Below are 18,869 nucleotides of genomic sequence, written 5' to 3'. Positions count from 1 at the left end.
ATCCACATCACTTTCCAAGAACCCTCCAGGCAGATGCCAGGCCCAAGGCCAATAAGGTGAAGAGCCCAGGCCTCAAGAGTCCATAAGGCTCACACACCGTCACAGCATGGGACTGGAATGGGACTAGGATAAAACTACATGGGACTTTAACGCCAATCAAAGAGGGGGTGCCGAGAAGATGTCCAACGTCATGGAAGGTCACAGTCTACAGGAAGCACAGCATGTTGCCAAACAAGACCCGGGAGACACAACCACCAAACCTCCACACCATGGCTGCTTTCACTTTCGTCTTTGCCTGTCTTGATTTAACAGATTTTCCGCAGTAAATGTCTATAGTGTGCATAAAAGGGGGAAACGCATTCTGAAGAGCAGAGAAGTGTCTGAACATTCCAGGGAGTCTCAGAGAAGGATCACAGGGAGTTCTTGCTGAGAGATCAGGGAAGGCGTCCAGAATGACCAAAGGAGAAGTCTGGCTTTGAAGCAGAAGAAGACTAGGGTGGTGCTTCAGGCAAGGAAGCCAAGCCAAGGACACACAGAAGGCAAAGGCAAGGTAGAGCACGGGCTGGAACCAGGGGTAATAAAACCATAAGTGGCCATAAGAGTTAACTATGGTGTCCTGGTCACTAACCCATCACTATCCTGTCCGTGTGAGAGCCTGACCACCACTGCTGGCCTCCATCTCACAACCAGATGCTATTCCAGCTGGAGGGGGCCTCCAAGTTCTCAGTACTGAGCCAGTGCTATTACAGTTGCCTGACCAGGCCAGCCCCATCCTCAGGCAGGCATGTGCCCCTAGTACCATATTCTAAAGGACTCACTTCTTCATGGGGATCAAGGCATTATTGCCTCCGTCCATACCCACCAATCATGACAGAGCCAGGTGCAGACTGGGCCCAGGGCCACTCACCACCTGGAAGAAGATTTCCAGGCATTGATAGGACAGCTGCCACCAAACATAAGAGTCCAGGTGTCAGAAGAAAATTAAAACAAATGACCCTGTCACATGATTTTATCATCCATTCATAAAATATGCAAAAGCAAGATGGAAGAAAAACAGCTCAATTCAGGGAGATTTACAGTGACACCCGAAGTACCTCCTCCTGGCTTAGAGAGGCCAGGTCTGCCTAGCCCAGATAGAGAAGAGTCCGGCAGTGAGCCTAGGCATGTGAGTGTAGGCATGGCCAAGGGCATCAGAAGCACAAATAATGGCTTCAGCCTCAGGTCCCAGGTGACGACCATCAACAAATGCCCAGGAGGGTACCCACACAGTCTCCACAGCAGCCAGAGACCTTTAAAGACATTCCCAATGTCACTCCTCATCTGTCCCTTCCAATGGCATCCCTCTAGTCTTGGGAGAGAATCCCAGATTTGTCCCAAGCCATTAAAGGTTTTCTGTCACCTGGGCACAAATGACCTTCAGCCTGACCCTACCCTCTGCCTTCAGAGCTCCCAGGAACCAGCATCCTGAGGTCCCTGCTGGCCTGCTAGCCCCAGCCTCATACCTACCTACCAGCCTAGTCCTCAGCTCTCCATTCCACAGCTCCCACCCCTGCTTACTCATCCCTGATCAAGGAAGAGGGCCTTCAGAGGCCCAACTACACGTGGGCAAAACACTTAAGTATGTATTTTATACAAAATATAATATATAAAGTAAACAAATATAGAATATAAAGAAGTGTGATTTTTATTTGTTCATTTACTTATTTATCTACCCAATATTTAAAAGAAAAAAAAAACGAAGTTGGGGCTTGGGCTGTAGGTCAGAGGTAAAGCTCTTGCCTAAGGACTTAAGTTTAATTCTCAGTATTCCTAAATAACAACAGTAACAGCAACCTTAAATTAAGCTCTCAAAAAGGAGATTGTCGTGTGGAAGTGCCTAGCTGGTACCTTGAGCGCTCCCTGTTCCTGAGGGGTGAATGGGCACGCTCCCTGCCTTCTTCTAGTGCCTGCACATCACCCACACACAACACCCAGAGCTCGTTCAGTGCTTTCACGCCACCATGGTCCGACCTTTCCCAAAAGCACTTAGGGCAGCTATTTCCCCACTGTGTGTAAGATGTTTAGGTTAGTATCTACTCCTTCATACACCACCAGCTCCACTGCTAACTATTGCAAACACTATTCAAAAACAAAAGCAGCCCTCGCTGCAATCCTGGACTTCTGCTTCTCCTGGTAAATTTAAGTAGCTCTTTCGGCAAGCATATATATGTGTGTGTGTGTGTGTGTGTGTGTGTGTGTGTGTGTGTGTGTATATATAAAGCTGAGGAAACAAAACCAGACTGCACACCCTGTTCCCTGCACTGTGTCTCCACAGAGGTCCTGAAGTTGCCATGGCCCCAGTGTTAGGCAGGTCCCACCTGCGGATGCTGGGGAGACACAAACTAGAGGCTGTCAAGGATATGAAACTCGCCACCACACACGCTCCAGACACTGATCCCATGCTGACTGTGCTATCCACCACTGGTCCCTTCCCAGGGACACATCCGAGCTCGGAAGTTTTATAATCAGGTGCAGCAATGTCCTCCAGGGACATTTTTTTTTTCAAGTGCCACTACCATGGTCTGTATGCATCTCCCTACAGCTCATGCTGTGAAACCTAACCTTGTGATGGTATCAAGAGGAGGTAACTCTGACAGGTGGTTAGATAATCACTGCCCCATGGACGGGGGCATCTAAGAAAAAACTCAAGAAAGCTTGCTAGCTCCTTTTGGCCCTTCCACCATGTAAGGACACACAGGTGACACCATCTAGGAAGAGAGGGTCCTCACTAAATCTGCTAGCACCTTGAACCTCGTAAACCCCAGAGCTATGAGCAATAAATTTCTACCGCTGGCGTATTACCCAGTCCCAGGTACTTTGTTATAACAGCCATAATGGATGAAGATTTTTACTGGCATCTAGTGGGCAAGGCCAAAGGTGTTGCATGCCAAGGAAAGAACGGTGCCTTCCCCTTCAGATGTCCCCTGCTCTCACTGCCACCCTGTATCTGGAAGCTCTAACACACACCAATGCCATCCCACTCTCCCCCCAGACTCGCGACGAACTGTTGCAGAGCAGTGAGACCAGAGCGCCAAGGACAGCAACACACATCTATCTGGAGGAGTGAGGTGCTGGGTGCCGCCAGAAAACTCAGCTCCCACCCAAGCTCTCCTTGCCCACGGCCCAGCTCTCCCAGCCTCCAGTTTGCATATCACTCCTAGAGTCTTGGTTACTGAAAGTGTGGCCAATAAGCCCACAGCACCTGCACCCCCAAGGGCTCATGTGAAACACAGAGCCTTGTGTGACCCAGAACTGCCAACAGAGTGTTCGCATTCACCAGACTCTGAGTCAGCTACAAGTACTGGGAAGTCTGAGGGGCATTTCTGGAAGCCTCAGCAGGACAGGTTCCAGGCGCTGCTGTCCAAAGGTCACTACCAGCTGAGCTGGCAGAGGAGGCACCTTCTACTTCCTTCCCCACCTCCCTCCAGTCTCATGTTCCCTACATCTGGTGGGAGACAGTGGCACAGCATCTCCGTGTAGAGCAACGAGGTGCCAAGGGGATTGCCATCGGTGGGCAAACATGGGGAGCCAGTACAACAAATCCAACAGGTATCCAGACTAAGCAACCCACTGGTACGTGTTACATAGCTTAGATCCCACTCTCATTTCGGCTTATCTTCCAACTAAATCAGAAGCCACTGTGGGGCAGGAAAGGCCAACGAGCCCGCATAGCCTCCAAAAATCAAAACTGAGTTAGACCCAAGATCTGATACCAAGTAAACACAAGGGTTTTAATTGTAGAAAACGGTGGAATGGGATAAAAATGAATGGGTCAGAAGGGTGTGGGGTGGGAGAGGATGGGAGTGATGAGCATGAAGAAATGGGGTGGAATAGAACAGGGCCGGTTATGTAGAAGGGAGCAGAATAAAGGCTAGCCCAATAACGGTCCTTCATTATCAACCATGGAAAACGTGCTCCTAGGGAGGCATGCGTACAAACATTTGCTACAGCGAACACTTGGAAACAGTCTAAATGCCCAGCACCGGGGGACCCGCGCAAGCCATGGTGCATAGTACAGCACACTAGGCAGTGCCATGATACAGCTAATAAAGGCCGGGAGCTCCCTACAGCAGCGTGGGAAACTCTCCAAGGCACAGTGCTGAGTGAAAGAAGCAGTCTGTAAAACCATGGGTCCATTATGGCATCCTTTATGTTTTAATCAAAAATCAATACCACACCATTTCTGTGGGTGCACGGACACTACCTTTTGTGGAATGTGAGACACTGCAGATGGTTAAAACGCACTATTATTTTACATACTGCTGAAAAGGAAAAGGAAGCCTCTGTAAATTAAGCCAAATTAAGCCATAAGCCTATACTTGGAAGGTGTACTTTGGCTTGGGAGATGTTCAAGCATATCCATGAACCTGTTCAGTTGTATGTAAATTCACAGGTCATGAGATAGGCGGGCCAAAAACAGTGGCAGCAATTAGCCTGAGGGCTTAGGAACAGGACGAGGCCTTATCTGGAATCTTTGAGATGATTATAGGAGACATTCGGGTATTGCTGGATTGTTTAATAACGTTTAAATGTTTAAGGACAGGAAAACTGAACAGCTCACTTAGAGGGGATGAGACAGCAATGACGCAGCACCAATGCATGACTCAGAGGCACCCAGGGCACTCGGCTCCGGCTAACTCAGAGGGCTCCAGAGGTGGGTGCAGGGGAAGCTCTCAGTGTCCAGAGGGAAGGTGTCACTGGAAAAAAAGAAACAAATGGGAACTTGATCTGGAGAAGCAAGCGGTCAATGCGCTCACAGTCGCCACCAGGGCTCTTGGGGGCTGGAGGCTGTCTCCTAAGTGTTACTCCTCCACCCTTGCTGCGCTCTGCAAGAAGCTTGCCAGGCGGTGGTGGCGCACGCCTGTAATCCCAGCACTCGGGAGGCAGAGGCAGGCGGATCTCTGTGAGTTCGAGACCAGCCTGGTCTACAAGAGCTAATTCCAGGACAGGCTCCAAAGCCACAGAGAAACCCTGCCTCGAAAAACGAAAGAAAGAAAGAAAGAAAGAAAGAAAGAAAGAAAGAAAGAAGCAGAATGGAGAACCGCAAGGACTGCTTGAATGGGCCACTCACAGGGGACCTCCTCAGACTCAGCCTCTGACTCCACCTCAACATCAACTGTGTGTCGGCGACAGCTGAACCCTGGCCTACAGCAGCTGTGTCACCTTGCCCTGCACACAAACTAAAATAGCTTTGGTCCTCAGAGCACAGGTTCTCTTGCCTTATCCTCCGGGGTCCCAGGAGCAGCTTGGTCAGCGAGTAGAAACGACGGGCGGTATAAATACATAACGAACAGGGGGGTTTCTGCTGAGGCATCCTCGACCTTCCAGCTTCTCCTTGACTCTTCTGCTGCCCTTGCCCCCATGCACTCACAGCCAGAATCGCACTGGTCCAGTGTGCCTCCCAACGCCAGTTCCTCCAGTAGCTAAGCAGGCAATGGCCTTAATTGGAAAGATAGCCTATTCACAACTCCATTTATGCGAACAAAGTGTTGGCAGCTCCGGCTTCATTGTGAACAACTGCATCTGTCAGGACCCACACCTTGCATCTGGGCACTGTGCAATGTTAGCCTAGGAACCTGCGGCCAGATCAGTACAGGACTAAATCACAGACGCTCTGCCTGTCCCAAAGAAAGTACCACAGAAGACTAAAGCCCACGACAACCAGGCATAGCTCCCATTCCCAGCACGAGAAACTTCTAGAACTCGGGGCTGATAACCATGATGCGGAAGTACAAGCTCCTTGGCAAGACCTAGGGCAGCCCAGGGGACAATATATGAAGCACAAGATGTTCACCTTGAACCCCTTGAGAGGCACACACTACCTTTGTCCACCCCATTTGCAGGGGAGGCAGATAAAAGTGGCTCTCCATGAATCCTCCCCACTGCACAGATCTCCTGCTAACAGCTCTTCCTGTGCCTTCTTCCTTCAGGTAGCAGTTGGCACCTGCAGATATGAAACCCCCTTCTCAGTTCTGTGAGCAGGCCCCTTATTAAAAGTTTCTCATGTCCCGGTTTGAGTGAACCATCTGCTTTCCGTGGGGACCCTGGCCAAGGGGGTGTCCTTTAAACCTGCCCTAAGTCAATCTGCCTGCAATTGTTTATTTCACTGCTGGAGAGCTGGGGTCTCAGCCAGGCAAGTGTTTGCCATGAAAACAGGGGGACCGTAGTTTGGATCCCCAGCACCCATGTAAAAGTTGGGCCTGGTGTTCATCTGTATGTAACTCCAGTGTCGAATGCATAGAAACAGGCAAATCCTGGAAGTTTGCTGGCAGGCCAATCGGACTATGGAAAACCATGAGTTCCAGGATCATTCTCCAAAGGCAGAAGATTCTAGGCAGTCAGCTCCACACTGAGACTGTTTAGCACAAAGGGACACATTTTATAATCTCCGTATGTTCCCCTGAGCCGGAGCCTGGAGCACGGACACACTGCCAAAAGCTTCAATTTTTATTCAGGCCAGAGCCAAGGCTATGCTTCAAATGGCCTTGTTCTTTTCTGTCCTGAGCCCTGCCTCCTCGGCCTGGCCCTTCTCTCCATAGGAGCTACACGAAGACTTGTCTATGTTCAGAGGCCGCAGAGCCCAGGAAAGGTGGAATCACACTGTGCACGAACCCCTGCTGACTACTTGCCTTGAACTGCATGCCCCAGCAGGAGGGAAATAAATTTGGTTGGTTTCTCATTTTGTTGGGATGTTCTTTATTTTGTTGTGTTAGGGCGTCATTTTAAGGATGCCAATCGGAGTTCGGAAGAATGGGGGTGGGTTCAAATCAACCAGTGTCCATTCCTGGGCTTCTACCTCCCCTCCCCACCCTCTCTCTACCTCTGCATCATCTGATGCCCAGTCACCACCAACCAGGAAGTTCAGAACGGTCCTGATGCTGTCCCTTGGAGCACTGATGTCAGGGGTTCTAGCCCTGCACACCCCTGCCTCTGGCATATGCCTTTGACATAGTTTCCACCTTACCCAGAAGCTCCAGTGAAGCTGTGAGCCACTTGATTTTTCACCATTACCACCACCACCACCACAGGCTTCTGGTGCAGGTATGGTGCTGGGAACCAAACCCAGACTTCGGCAGGAATGCACTCCACCACTAAGCTACACCCCAGCCCCAGTCACTCGCTAACTCATCCCTAGTTCACACCACCCATTATGGAATCTTCAATACTGCTCTAGGTTCTTTCCCTCTTGCTTGAGCCGCTGCCACCTGCCAACACCCATCCCTGTTTCCTATACCAGCAGCACAACTGGGACAACTTGACATGGCCTGGACCAATAGTTCCATCACCACAGGCAGGAGATGCAGGAAGACTGAGTCTAGCAGCCTTCGTCACAGTCCCTGGATTTTGGCTGATTGCCCTACTTGATAGAAGCAAAATTGGGCTTGGTCTTCTGACACTGGCAACCAAGTAATCTCTACTTCTCAGTCTGCAGCCACGACTCAGGCCTCCCTCTCTGTCTTCCAGCAGCACAAGAGCAAAGGGGACACTGTGTCTTTTGTGGATCCATGGGTGCTACCTGGGTCTGCGAACCTTTCTGCTTTGCTCCACACTGCTCGTGCTGACCTTGAACAGGGGCAAAGGACTGACCAACTTAAAGGTCAGTCTCAGAATCCCCTAGATGGTTAAGGGGCTAGGTAATACGAAATGAAACTTCTACAAGGGGAGAAACCCACAGGCTTGGGTTTCACACCATTCCCAGCACACAGCGGGGATTTGAAAGGGATCCTTCTGGAAATGAACATGCAACAGATATCATACATCTGAGGACTATATTTCTACTTCAGTCTATATGCCTGCTGGTTTCTTGGGGTGTCCAAGACACCCCTTCACAAAAAAAGCAAACATCAAATCGGAATGGCAAAAGATTTGAAGACATCAGGTGTTGCGAACCTGATGCCAGGCTTATTCAGCCATCCATGGTATCGGGCAAAGGCTCATAGTCTCCTGCCACTTGGAAGCTGCCAAAAGGATTATCAGATAGTCAGACTCTAACCAAGCCACCACCTCCTCTGGACCATCACCTGGAGTCAGGCTTGCCTTACTACCAGTTTGGTAAATCAGGGTTCTGGTTGGTTTTTAAACACTTCTGCAGCCCCAAATGGGCTGGTGTCAAGACTAAAAGGATTCTTCCCTCCAAACTGTCCAATTGGCTGTGGAGATGATGCAAGGAGTAAGTAAGTGAAATTGATGGGTAGCCCACACCCTGGTGCAGGACTACGATCTCACTCTTTTACATTTGGGTGCATGGCATTCTCACCTCTGGAAGAGATGCCCATGTTGTCTGGTCTCCAGTTCCTCAACTCCTATCCCAAGGTCCACACAGAACTGCTGACTTCCTACACTAAGCCATGATAATGGACATGACTGTCTCCCATAGGTCCATTTTGCCCTGCAACAGTGCCGATCAGAGGTGAGTAATTCCTGGTGCTAGCTGTTCCCCTGGGGTTCAACCTTAGGAGGTCTCTTCTGGCCATTGAAAAAGCCATGTGTTCTACTGACACTGCTCAGTTGGGAGAATAATCACCTGGGGGTACCAAGGACACCTCTACTGATGTTTATATGGAAAAAGACTTCGGGTGGTGACCCTGGAGGAAAGGTGGGAAGCTAGCCTTACTTCTTAGTTCCCTGGGCTAGAGAGTCTGTGATCTGCTTTCCATTTGGGTTAAGTCTCCAAAGTACACTAACTGGGGGCCTACTATGTGCCAGGCAACCAAACATGCTACTGCAATAACTTCACCTTCCAGCTAGATTGTGCACTTCTTTCAGATAGGAACAGATGAGGATATAAACATACCCATCTGTATGTACCATATGTGTGCATACTTGTCTTATGAAAATTCCCAAACTGCAACCGACGAGAGAGGGTTAGACTCAGACGTCATCAAGTCACATGTACAACTGGCCTGGTGCCAGGCTGGGTTTGGCCCTCATAGTCTAGCATGGTGTACATCCTGGGTCCATCAGCCGGAAGTTTTAGGGCATGGTTAAAGAAAGCCAGACTCTCTGCACATCCCATGCCCCAGGGCCATCTCGGCCTCTACTCATTTGGGCTGAAAACACCAGAGGTTGTTATCAGAAGGCCCACACTATTGCACCTGTCCCACCCTGGGCCACCGAGGCCAACTTCAGTGATACAAAAGCAAAATAAGGTGGCCACAATGGCCAGGTTCCGGGAATGAAGTAAAAACCTCTCTACTTCTCTACCTCAAGGTCCACTAGACCACGGCCCAATGGAACCCTGCCTTCTGCAGTGCTGGCTTTGCTAGCCAGCTGTGAAGAGACACACTACCAACAAGCAGAGAGCAGCGCCAGCTCTGTGCAGTTGGGTCAAGAGCAGGCTACTCGGTAGGTCTCCTATCACAATGCATTGGTGCCTCAGAAGGCCCCCTCTCACCGTACATGCTAAGTAACACTTGTGAGATGAAGGGGGACCATTTTGTTTATTTCAAAACTCCCCTTCCAGGACACCATACCTGAAAATCTACCATGCCCAGGCACAGTGCATACAGCATCTATGGTGGTTACCCAGAATGCAAAGCACCGTGTATGTCCTTGTTCATCTTGCCGTAAGTACCCATACCTTTCAAGGAGCTACAGTCTCCCTACAGCAAAATCGGCAAGCATTTGCAGAGTACCTAATGTGGGCTCTGACCACAGGCGAAGGTGACCTTAAGAACAGAAAAGAGAACAAGATCCAATCCTGGACACCAAGAACCACCAGGAGCAAGATGGGATGGCAGGTTTTCCGATCTTTGCCAATCTGGTGGTTTAAAAATTATATTTCCCTGTGGCTTAAATGTATGGTTTTCTTATTATAATCGGAGCTCTGAATCTTTTTAAATGTTTAAGATCCCACTAGTATTTCTTTTTCTGGTTCCATTTCTATCCTTTGCACATGGGAGATATTCAAAATATCTAACCACCAGTGTGGCACCAACCAATCAGAGCGGGCACTGGCCTTGGGCACGGCTGTCCTCTCCAGTGGCTGTGTCTCATCACAGGCTCCGCCTGTGTTTCTGATTTATTGAGTATTTGCTTAATATTTATAGAAGCCTCTTATTCATTAAGGAAAGAATGCTTTGCCTGTGATGTGTGTCTAGTTTGACTTATTACAAGGGGACGCAATGCAATATTTTGGTTTTGTGCAGTTTGATTTTTCTATCTCTTGTTTCATGGCTTCTAGATATTAGGGTATAGTCAGAAATGCCTTACTCACCCTGATCATAGTAATTTCTTACATCTTCCTATGTGTTCTTTAAATATTTTTAAGTTTTCTTTTTCTGTTTAAAATGCTGATCCCTGTGGGAGTGGCCTGAAGAGTGAGCGAGGTTCAGTTTCCTTTCTTTCTCTTCTTCTTTCAGGACAGCCACCCTGCTAATTCCAATCCCAATTCTCGAACACCCATGTGTCCTTGTACATTCAGTTTCTTGGAAAGGGCTTGTCTCCAGTATCCTGCTCTGCCCCTGGACACTTAGAATCCCCTGGCTCTAGCTAAGCTGACCTGGGTACCACCCCTGCCCAGAGTCCTTTTCTCAACATTCTTTCTTGCGTCTTCAACCCAGTCTCAGGAACCCTAATTTGCCCACTGCTGAACAAAACCAACTTTTACCACTAACACAAGGTTAATACAGGAGAAGCTGAACCTTTCCAACCGAGGGCCTGCCTCTTTATTCCTTTCCCTTTTGTGCCCCTCAGTAGTCAGTCTTGTCTGTTTGCCCCATCATACATATGTATGACATTTCACTGGGTTGGCGTCTCTGGCTCCTACACATCTGGTAGCTAATACCACTTCTTGCTCTGTTTTTAACCAGATACTGTCTGCACACAGGAAAGTCCCCAATGTGGGAGACTGTGCTCAAGCCCCCCAAGCCTTCTGCACTACTGGGTGTCAGTTCCCCACAGTTGGAAGAAAGTCATACCCTGCACCTGTGTATCTAGCAGCGCACGGCTCAGCGGCTGACTCCAGCCCTTCTCTTCATTGTCCGAACGGAGCCAGTATGTGGGATGCCCCAAGCCAATAAGATGGGAATGGACCCCCGGTGCTGTTAGAGCAAGAAAGAGGCCAAAGCCGGCACACAAAGGCAAGCCCTGGCCAGCGGCACACAGAAACAAGGCCAGCAGAGGTGCCAGCGTTTGCACGGCCCCAGACCTGTAATTGGGACCCACAGGTCACTCTGGCCACAGCTGAACAAACCAGGGTCTAATTAACTTTCCCCTTGGCTTCTGCTACCGCCACATCTCACCTTCACGAAAAGAAGGCGGCTGGCCTTTCAGGGAGGCTGGGGACAGTCCTGTGTCCTCGAGAAGCAGCAGCAACAATAACTGAAGGGAACGCAGCTTTTGCTGTTGTTTAAACAGATCCTTACGTTTTTGTGACTGGGCCTTTAGAAGGGCTGCGTCTGGAGTTTGGCTCAGAACTCCACACTGCCTCCAGCCTGTGTTCTTGCAGTAGACAATACAGAACTCACCTGTCACCCTCTCTTCCGGGATTTATTATTCTGGGTGAGCACCTTCAACTCTGAGCCTCAGTTACCCAATGTATACATTGACAGTGAATGGGAGTGGCGGAGGGACTACTGCCTCTTGCTAGGATTGCTGCAAAGGCTAAGCGGAGAGCATTCATTCATTCATTCAACAAGCATGGATTAAGTGCGTCTGTCTGCCAGGTGCTGGGCTAAAATAAAGTGGCACAACCAATGTGGGTCTCTGCTCGTGAAGCTTAATAAGGGACATGGACAATAAATGGTGAAAACCATAGCAGGTGCCCTGCAGACACTGACAGGGGCACGGACCAAGGGCACAGCGCAACAGAGAGGGCGATCAGGGAAGGCAGTGGGGCCATGTTCCAGGCTACCTCACAGTGCCCTGCATGCTGGAAGAGCTAAACATGAACAGGAAGCCCGGCCCACGGCACACAGAAAGGAATATTGGTTTATTTTTCACTCTGGGTACCAGGGACCTCATGGGCCTCCTCCGTAGACCCCTCTACGGTCATCATGTACCCTGGGGCCTCCATACTGCCTTCTACAGTCATCATGTACCCTGGGGCCTCCGTACTGCCCTCTACGGTCATCACGCAGCCTGAGCAAAGTCAGAGATGGGAGCATGGCAGCCGAAGTGAAGACATCGGACTCAGCTCTGCACCAGTCCTGCAGGCTCTGTCTACTGCATGGAGCATGCCCTACAGCCTCGTATTAGACACCATGGTCTTTCGGCAGAAACTGCACCTGCCTGCCTGTCCCTGTAATGAAAAGCTAGACATACCATAGCTGTCCCGTTAGCAAAGAGGCCACCGCCTCTAAAAGCCATCAGTAGCTCAGCTTGGGAGCCGGGATTGTTGGCGAGCAGGACTGACAGCCAGCTCTAGGCACTATCAGAAGAATCACTGCGAAAGTCAGTTTTAAAATGTCACAATGGCATAGACAGAGCACCCAACCTCCTCAGGAGGGCAGCCTCATTCAATTAGGCCAAAGCAACGGTCAGCTGAAATCACAGACTAAGCCTCACAAGCCAGCACTGGTGCCGGCAAATGAGAAAAGATTCCATCTGAATCTAGACTGAAAGGCCACGGTGATCAGCTTCAATGGCACATCAACATTGGGAGCTGCCCACGGCCAAATGGAACCTGCTTCTGCGGAGCCCCAGGCAGTGCCCAGAGACACTTTCTGAAGTCACTGGAGCCCCCCAGCTCCCAGCTACAACCATTCCTAGCCCTTTCATGGGCAGAACGTCACACAGTGTGTTTGGGTAAATTCCAGCCACTCCCTGTTCTAACGTTATTTAAGAGCCTGAATTAGTGGGGATTTTCCGAAAGCTGCAATTCAAACGTTCACCAAATACACAGCGTCTCCTAACAGGGTGCCCACACGTCACGTCTGTATTAGGCACAGCAAGCCAGCTACTGGAAGTCAACAGTGTACAGACTCCTCCTGTTTACAGGATGGACACATTTCCCAGCTACCTGAACTTCCGCTCCTTGAACTCTTACTGTTTGAAACCAAGAGCCCCACTTCCCCACCACCCCAAGAAAGAAAAGCGACATGAGAATCTACCGAGAAAAAGTTAAGGGCTAAACACAAGCATGGAAGTGTCTGCTACCCTGCTGGGGCCAGGGGCTGGAGAGAGGCAAAGACAGGGAATGAGAGAACAGAGGAGGCTGGAGTTTTCCTTGTTTCTTTTCATAGCCTAAGATGCACACATAACTCTCTGTGTGCTGGGGGAGGGGAGAAAGAAACTTTCAAGTTCACGCTTCAAAGTCAGATGAGCCAAACATACAGCCACTCTTACCACGAAACACTGACACCTTCTGAGAAAGTAACCGAAAATGAGGGTTCCTCAGGAGAGGCCTAGGGGCCAGGTGGGGTCATGCTTAAGGATCCCATTGCCACCTCTGCACAGACAGCTACCCTTCTGTGACAGACCCCCCACACCTGAGATGATCCCCAATCCTCGCAACTCTTCCCTTACATGCTGATGAAGCCAGGCAACACCCCCTCCATTACTACCCCGAATCTTATGGATCAGAGATGTTCCCTGAAGGCTCATGTGTTGGGATCTGGGTTGCTAGCTAAGGGGGGTGAGGGGGAGTAATTATGAGGACTCAGACCCAATCAATGAATTAGTCATATCATAGAATTATTGAAGGATAGAGCCTAATTTGGGGAAGTGAATTACTGGCGGGAATGTCCTGGAAGGATGTACCACGCCCAGCTGTTCACTGTCTCTCTTCCCTTCTCCCCTCCCTCCTCCCCCTTCTCCCTCCCCATCCCTGCCTTCTCTCTGGCTACCATGGGATGAACAGATTTCCCCTGCCACATTCTTCCCCATGATGGTCCACCTCATCCTGGTCCAGAAACAACAGAGCCAGGTGACCATGGACTGAAATCTCTGGAATTGGGAACCAAAATAAATCCTTCCTCATTTAAGTTGTGTTTCTCTGTTATTTGGTCACAGCAAAGAAAAACTGACTAACGTGGGTTCAGGGACCAAAGAGTTTTGAATAAGCTACACTCAAGTATACCTCGCCCCAGGCTGCGGATAGCTCGGTGGCTAAAGTGCTTGCCATGAAAATCCAAGGAACTCAGTTCAATCCCCGGCACTCGTGTGAAAAGCTGGGTGTGGTGGCACACACTTGCAATCCCAGAGCTGAGGAGGCAGAGACACACGCGAATCTGTGGCACTCGGTGGCCGGCCAGCCATCCTAGCCTAAGTAGCAAGGCTCAGGCTCCAATGAAACACCCTGTCATTTAAAAAAAAATTAAAATAGAAATAAAGGAGGCAGTTGGGGAAATGACAACCCAGGTTGAGCACTGGCTTTACACGCACATGTGTACATGTATGTACACACATGCACACCAGTAAACATATCATTTTAAAACACCACTTCCCATGAAGGCACACATCATGGTCCTCCACTCACTATGCAGCTTCATAGAGGGGCTCCCCTTCCCCCAGCATCCTGGCAGTGCTGGCTTCTACAGCAGACAAGACTTTAATTCTCAGAGAAATGGACATCAGAAAAGACAGGTGGTGTTGCCCTAGACCCTCAAATTCTCAAGGGGGGGGGGCCTTTGTGTCCTGACAGCCTCTGATTGGTCCCAACCTCCAGGAAGGGGAGGGGCTAGAGGGTATACCAACGTCCAATGGTCAATAATCTAAGCCGCCTGATGATGCAATGAATCTCCATGAAAGCCCAAGAGACCAGAGCTAGGAAGTTTTGGTGGTGACTGTAGCATGCAGAGGGAGGAAGCTCCATGCCCCTTCCCTACACTTCACCCTCTCATCGCTATGCCCATATCCGCCATAACCGCTTGTAGGGTAAACTGGCATTTACTAGAGAAGTGTTTCCTTGAATTCTTTGGGTCACTTTGTCAAACTGTTCAAATTCAACATACGGTGTAGACCCTAACGTACAGCTGAATGAGACCAGAGGACCCACAACAGAGTCCCCTGCTCAGCACCTGGCGGGCGGGCGGGCGGGTGTGTGTGTGTGTGTGTGTGTGTGTGTGTGTGTGCGCGCGCGCGCCCGTGTAAAATTCCTACACCTGTGTCACATATGTGTTGTGTGCTGAGCGCCAAGCAGGAGAATCAGGTAGACACTGAGTTTTTCACTGATAAGTCTGATAAGACTAAGCATAAGATTGCCTTAGGGACAGGAACTTCAGCAGAGCTCAAAGCTGCCAGACTCCCCTAACAAGAGTCTCTCTGGAGTGCCTTTCCCCCAGAGTGGACAGACCTCCACCAGCTTCTGTCCAGCGTCCAGCAGGGAGCAGGACTAGTAGCTCTATCACCGATCATTGGTGAGCCCGGCCAAAAAAACTAAGCTACTCTGTTTTCTTATTTCTTTAGTTGCTTGGGTGGTTGACTGGCTGGTTGGATTTTTGAGACAGGGTTTCTCTGTGTAGCCCTGGCTGTCCCAGAAGTAGCTCTGGGAACCAGGCTCGCCTCGAACTCACAGAGATCCACCTACCTCTGCCTCCTGAGTGCTGGGATTAAAGGCATGACATCCAGCTACTGCTACTACATTTTTACATCACTTCTCATACAAAAGCAGAAACCAAGTCCCTCATAACATTTGGAAGCTGAAGCCCAATGCATAGACCAGAACTGGTAAGGTGAATGAATAGCTTGAACTGGCCAGGCTGCCTCAGGAGGAAAGGCCAGGGTGCTCCACACACAATAGCAATGCAGAAGCAATGGGAGTGTGTGATCCCCCCCCCCCCCCAGGTAGAGAAGAGTTTGTGATAAGGCCCCACGATTCCCAGTGGTCCATTTCAGTGATCCTCAACGTCCTGAGGAGAATTCTGCATGTCTCATCCATGTCAGGAAGCTCCCAGACCGGGGTGATAATGAATTTCTCCGGGATGCTATTAAGCAAGGTCACTTCTCATACTCTGAGTCCCTTCCAAGGCTCCAGGTTTTGGGGGTGTTCCTAGATATCACATCCCAATGGAGGTCGTTAGTGGGGTCCTGTTAGGAAATAGGCAAGGCTGTAGTTATAGTAGGTACCACCGACATCAATACCAATGCTGGGCATCCCGCAAACGGGCTGCTGCAGAGTTTAACCCGCTGGAGGCCATGGAGAAAAGAGCCTGCCAGTAGGCGAGGTCTGCCTAGCTGAAGCAGTTAGCTGCCTGCTCTTATTTCGGACACAGACCTCAGCCCCGGCCCCTGCCTCTCCCTGCCCCTGCTCCAAACTGATTTCTTCTCCACATAGAAAGACTAGCATTGTTAAAAGGATGGAAGACAGGCGTGAGACTCAAGTAGATGCTGGGAGCTGAAGGAAGGTGCAGAGATGGATAGAGTCCTGTTCCAGGACCTGCTGAGATGGGAGAATACGTCTCAGGAGAGACCCGGCCAAACCTAAGGAACAGGATAAGCAAGAGTTTTAAATTTCAAGCTGCTTCCTACCAATAAATCCGATCCCAAATGGGTGACAGACCCCCTTTAGAAAACTGACCTGAGGTTTAGAGGCCCTTTCCTCAAAACTAGCATCCAAAAGGTTTTACTGATAACCATCATGAAATACAGGGTTGTGAAAAGAACATAGCTACTATGGCCTCCCTCTACAAAACTCAGAGTCCAGACATACATGGTGCACGTGCTCCTGTAGTGTGGCTGGCACACCCCAGTATATGCACGTGTTCCCAGCTTCCTACACACCAGACAGACAAAGAGAGCATGCACTCTGCTGAAGTCTGAAGCGGCTCCTCATGACCCCATGTCCCAACACACCCTCCAAAGTGCTGGATGCCTGCAGAACAGGGCTGCCGTCATCTCTACCAGTCCTCTTACCCAGAAGGAGAGCACCAAGCCTAGGGGTCGACCTGGGTCCCCACTGCACAGGCTGGCCTTGGTCTTTAGAATTCCCCCGTCCCATCACAAGCCCTTCCCCACAGCTTACTGCTTTGCATGGCTTTCCACACTTAAGCTGCTTAACTTTGCACTAACAACCTCTTAATTGCTAGGTTTCCAAAAGGCTTTCCATAAATCTGGGGTACGGATTCACCCACTTACAGCCTACAGACTGTACGGCGAGACAGAAACAGGGCACCTCCACCCAATTTCTGCCTGCCAGGAAGCTGTGGCTTTTATTTTTAATTTTATTTAAAGGAGGATGCAGGGTACCCAAGACACCACAATAAAATGACATTAACTGTAAAATTACATTATTAATTCTTTAATCTCACTTGAGGCTTCAAGCTGTTGCTATGTCCAATTATCCGTGTAACCACCTGTCAGAATCCCGGCGCTATTTAGCATTACCTCCAGGACAGCGGTGGGCCCGGTGGTCCGTCAGGTCTGCCAGAGATTCGAAGTCCTGCTGACAGTGATCGCAGGTGTAAATTGACTCATCCTCCATGTCTTCATCGTCCTCATTTCTCTCCTCTTGACTTGTCACGCTGTTCCTGTCTTCCAGCGCACGGCTGGTTTTCCGATCACACTCTGGCTCTCCTTCTAGGCCTCCTGCCAACAGGAAGAATACAGTCCACGTCAGCTGACAGGGTCTCAGAAAAGGGGTTTAAAAGAATCACCCAGTATTTATTACGATACATTTAATTACTCTACCTCCTGGGGTCCATTATTCTTGACACCTCTCAGTATATTAATATATTGGGGGGGGTTGTAGCATGTGGTGCAGTAATTCTCAACTAGATTCTTTAATTCATGGCGCAAATCTTCTAGGAGGACTTCCTGTCATCTTCCCTCTATGCGTGGATGCTGGGTGTTGTGACCCCTCAGGGAAGTGAGAAAGTCTAGCATTTGCTTCCTAACAATCAGTTCTATGGCGTACCTCTCTGAGACGCCCACGATGTGTCGAACACACCCTGACTTGTCGTTTTCCCTAAAGCCTGCAATTTGGAATGGGGAGATAGATCTCAGTCACGTTGACCCTCCACACAACACATCTCCCAGGTCCTCGTAAATGCCCTGTCTCTAGAAGGCGCATGAAGTTGAAAGATCCGGGATGGTTAAATCTGGAACTTGAATGGAGCCAGTTATGGAGGCCTGACTGAATCTCAGCACTGGAGAGACCGAGGTATAAGAATTCTGAGGTCAGAACCAACCTGAGCTATAGAGTGAATATCAGGCTGGTCTGGTTTCACAGACTGAAATCTCAACAAAACAAAGCCATGACAAGAGGAAGCCTGAACCCATCCGGCCGTTCCCAGTGACCAGGGAGTAAATACAAGGCTTGGATAACAGTAGCGGTTTCTATAAGATTAACAACTTCTCTGGACTTAACCCTATGCGGTGAGCCTGTGGAGGGGAAAGACTCCAGACCACATTGTAGCTCTGCGTTTACACGCTCTGCAAAGCCACAACTCTAAGCACACAGCCCCATTTCACAGTCTCCCATCCAGAGCTGAAAAGGAGCTCAAGAGGTCACACTGTGTGCAGCATCCCACAAAGAGGGACAGCTCTGTGCGTCCCATTTCAAAGCAGGGCCTTCCCATGCCCAGCAGAGGGGTAACATCCCATCACCCTTCATTTCCTGACTTCTCTTTACCTTACACCACATCTGTGGGAGCAGAAAAAAGCCTCAATCTTAGCAATTAACAGAACTTGTAAAGCAATGTGTGGAAAGAAAATAAGAAGGCAAATATACTTACTACATATAATGTCAGTAACACTCATAAACATCAGTGGTTTGCCCACTAAAACACAGGGACCCTTGATTGGAAAACTAAAGTGTGTGTTATCCCTTTCCACACACAGTTGTACGGCAACACAGAACTACTGGTCAAAACCTGGCAGCACTGATCTAAATCAACTAAAAAGGCCTCTATCATGCATAAATGTATTTATGCAAATGTGTGTGCATGCAA

At 49.6% G+C, this 18,869-nt stretch overlaps 1 protein-coding gene across 1 annotated transcript in view; it reads right to left on the bottom strand.

Moving 5' to 3' along the window:
• Znf423 (zinc finger protein 423) overlaps positions 1-18,869 on the bottom strand; it is a 238,521-nt gene that overhangs the window by 176,518 nt on the left and 43,134 nt on the right. Inside the window, exon 2 of the mRNA XM_041650920.1 lies at positions 17,305-17,505. Coding sequence (XP_041506854.1) covers positions 17,305-17,401 — 97 coding nt within the window. The 5' untranslated portion in view covers positions 17,402-17,505. The remainder of the gene's footprint in view (positions 1-17,304; positions 17,506-18,869) is intronic.

This window comes from Microtus oregoni, unplaced genomic scaffold (assembly GCF_018167655.1).
Source record: "Microtus oregoni isolate MIOR12 unplaced genomic scaffold, Mior012 000004F_ref0000308, whole genome shotgun sequence".
Lineage (NCBI taxonomy): Eukaryota > Metazoa > Chordata > Mammalia > Rodentia > Cricetidae > Microtus > Microtus oregoni.
Note: the sequence above shows the minus strand (reverse complement) of the source record. Positions and strands in the feature narration are given on the sequence as shown.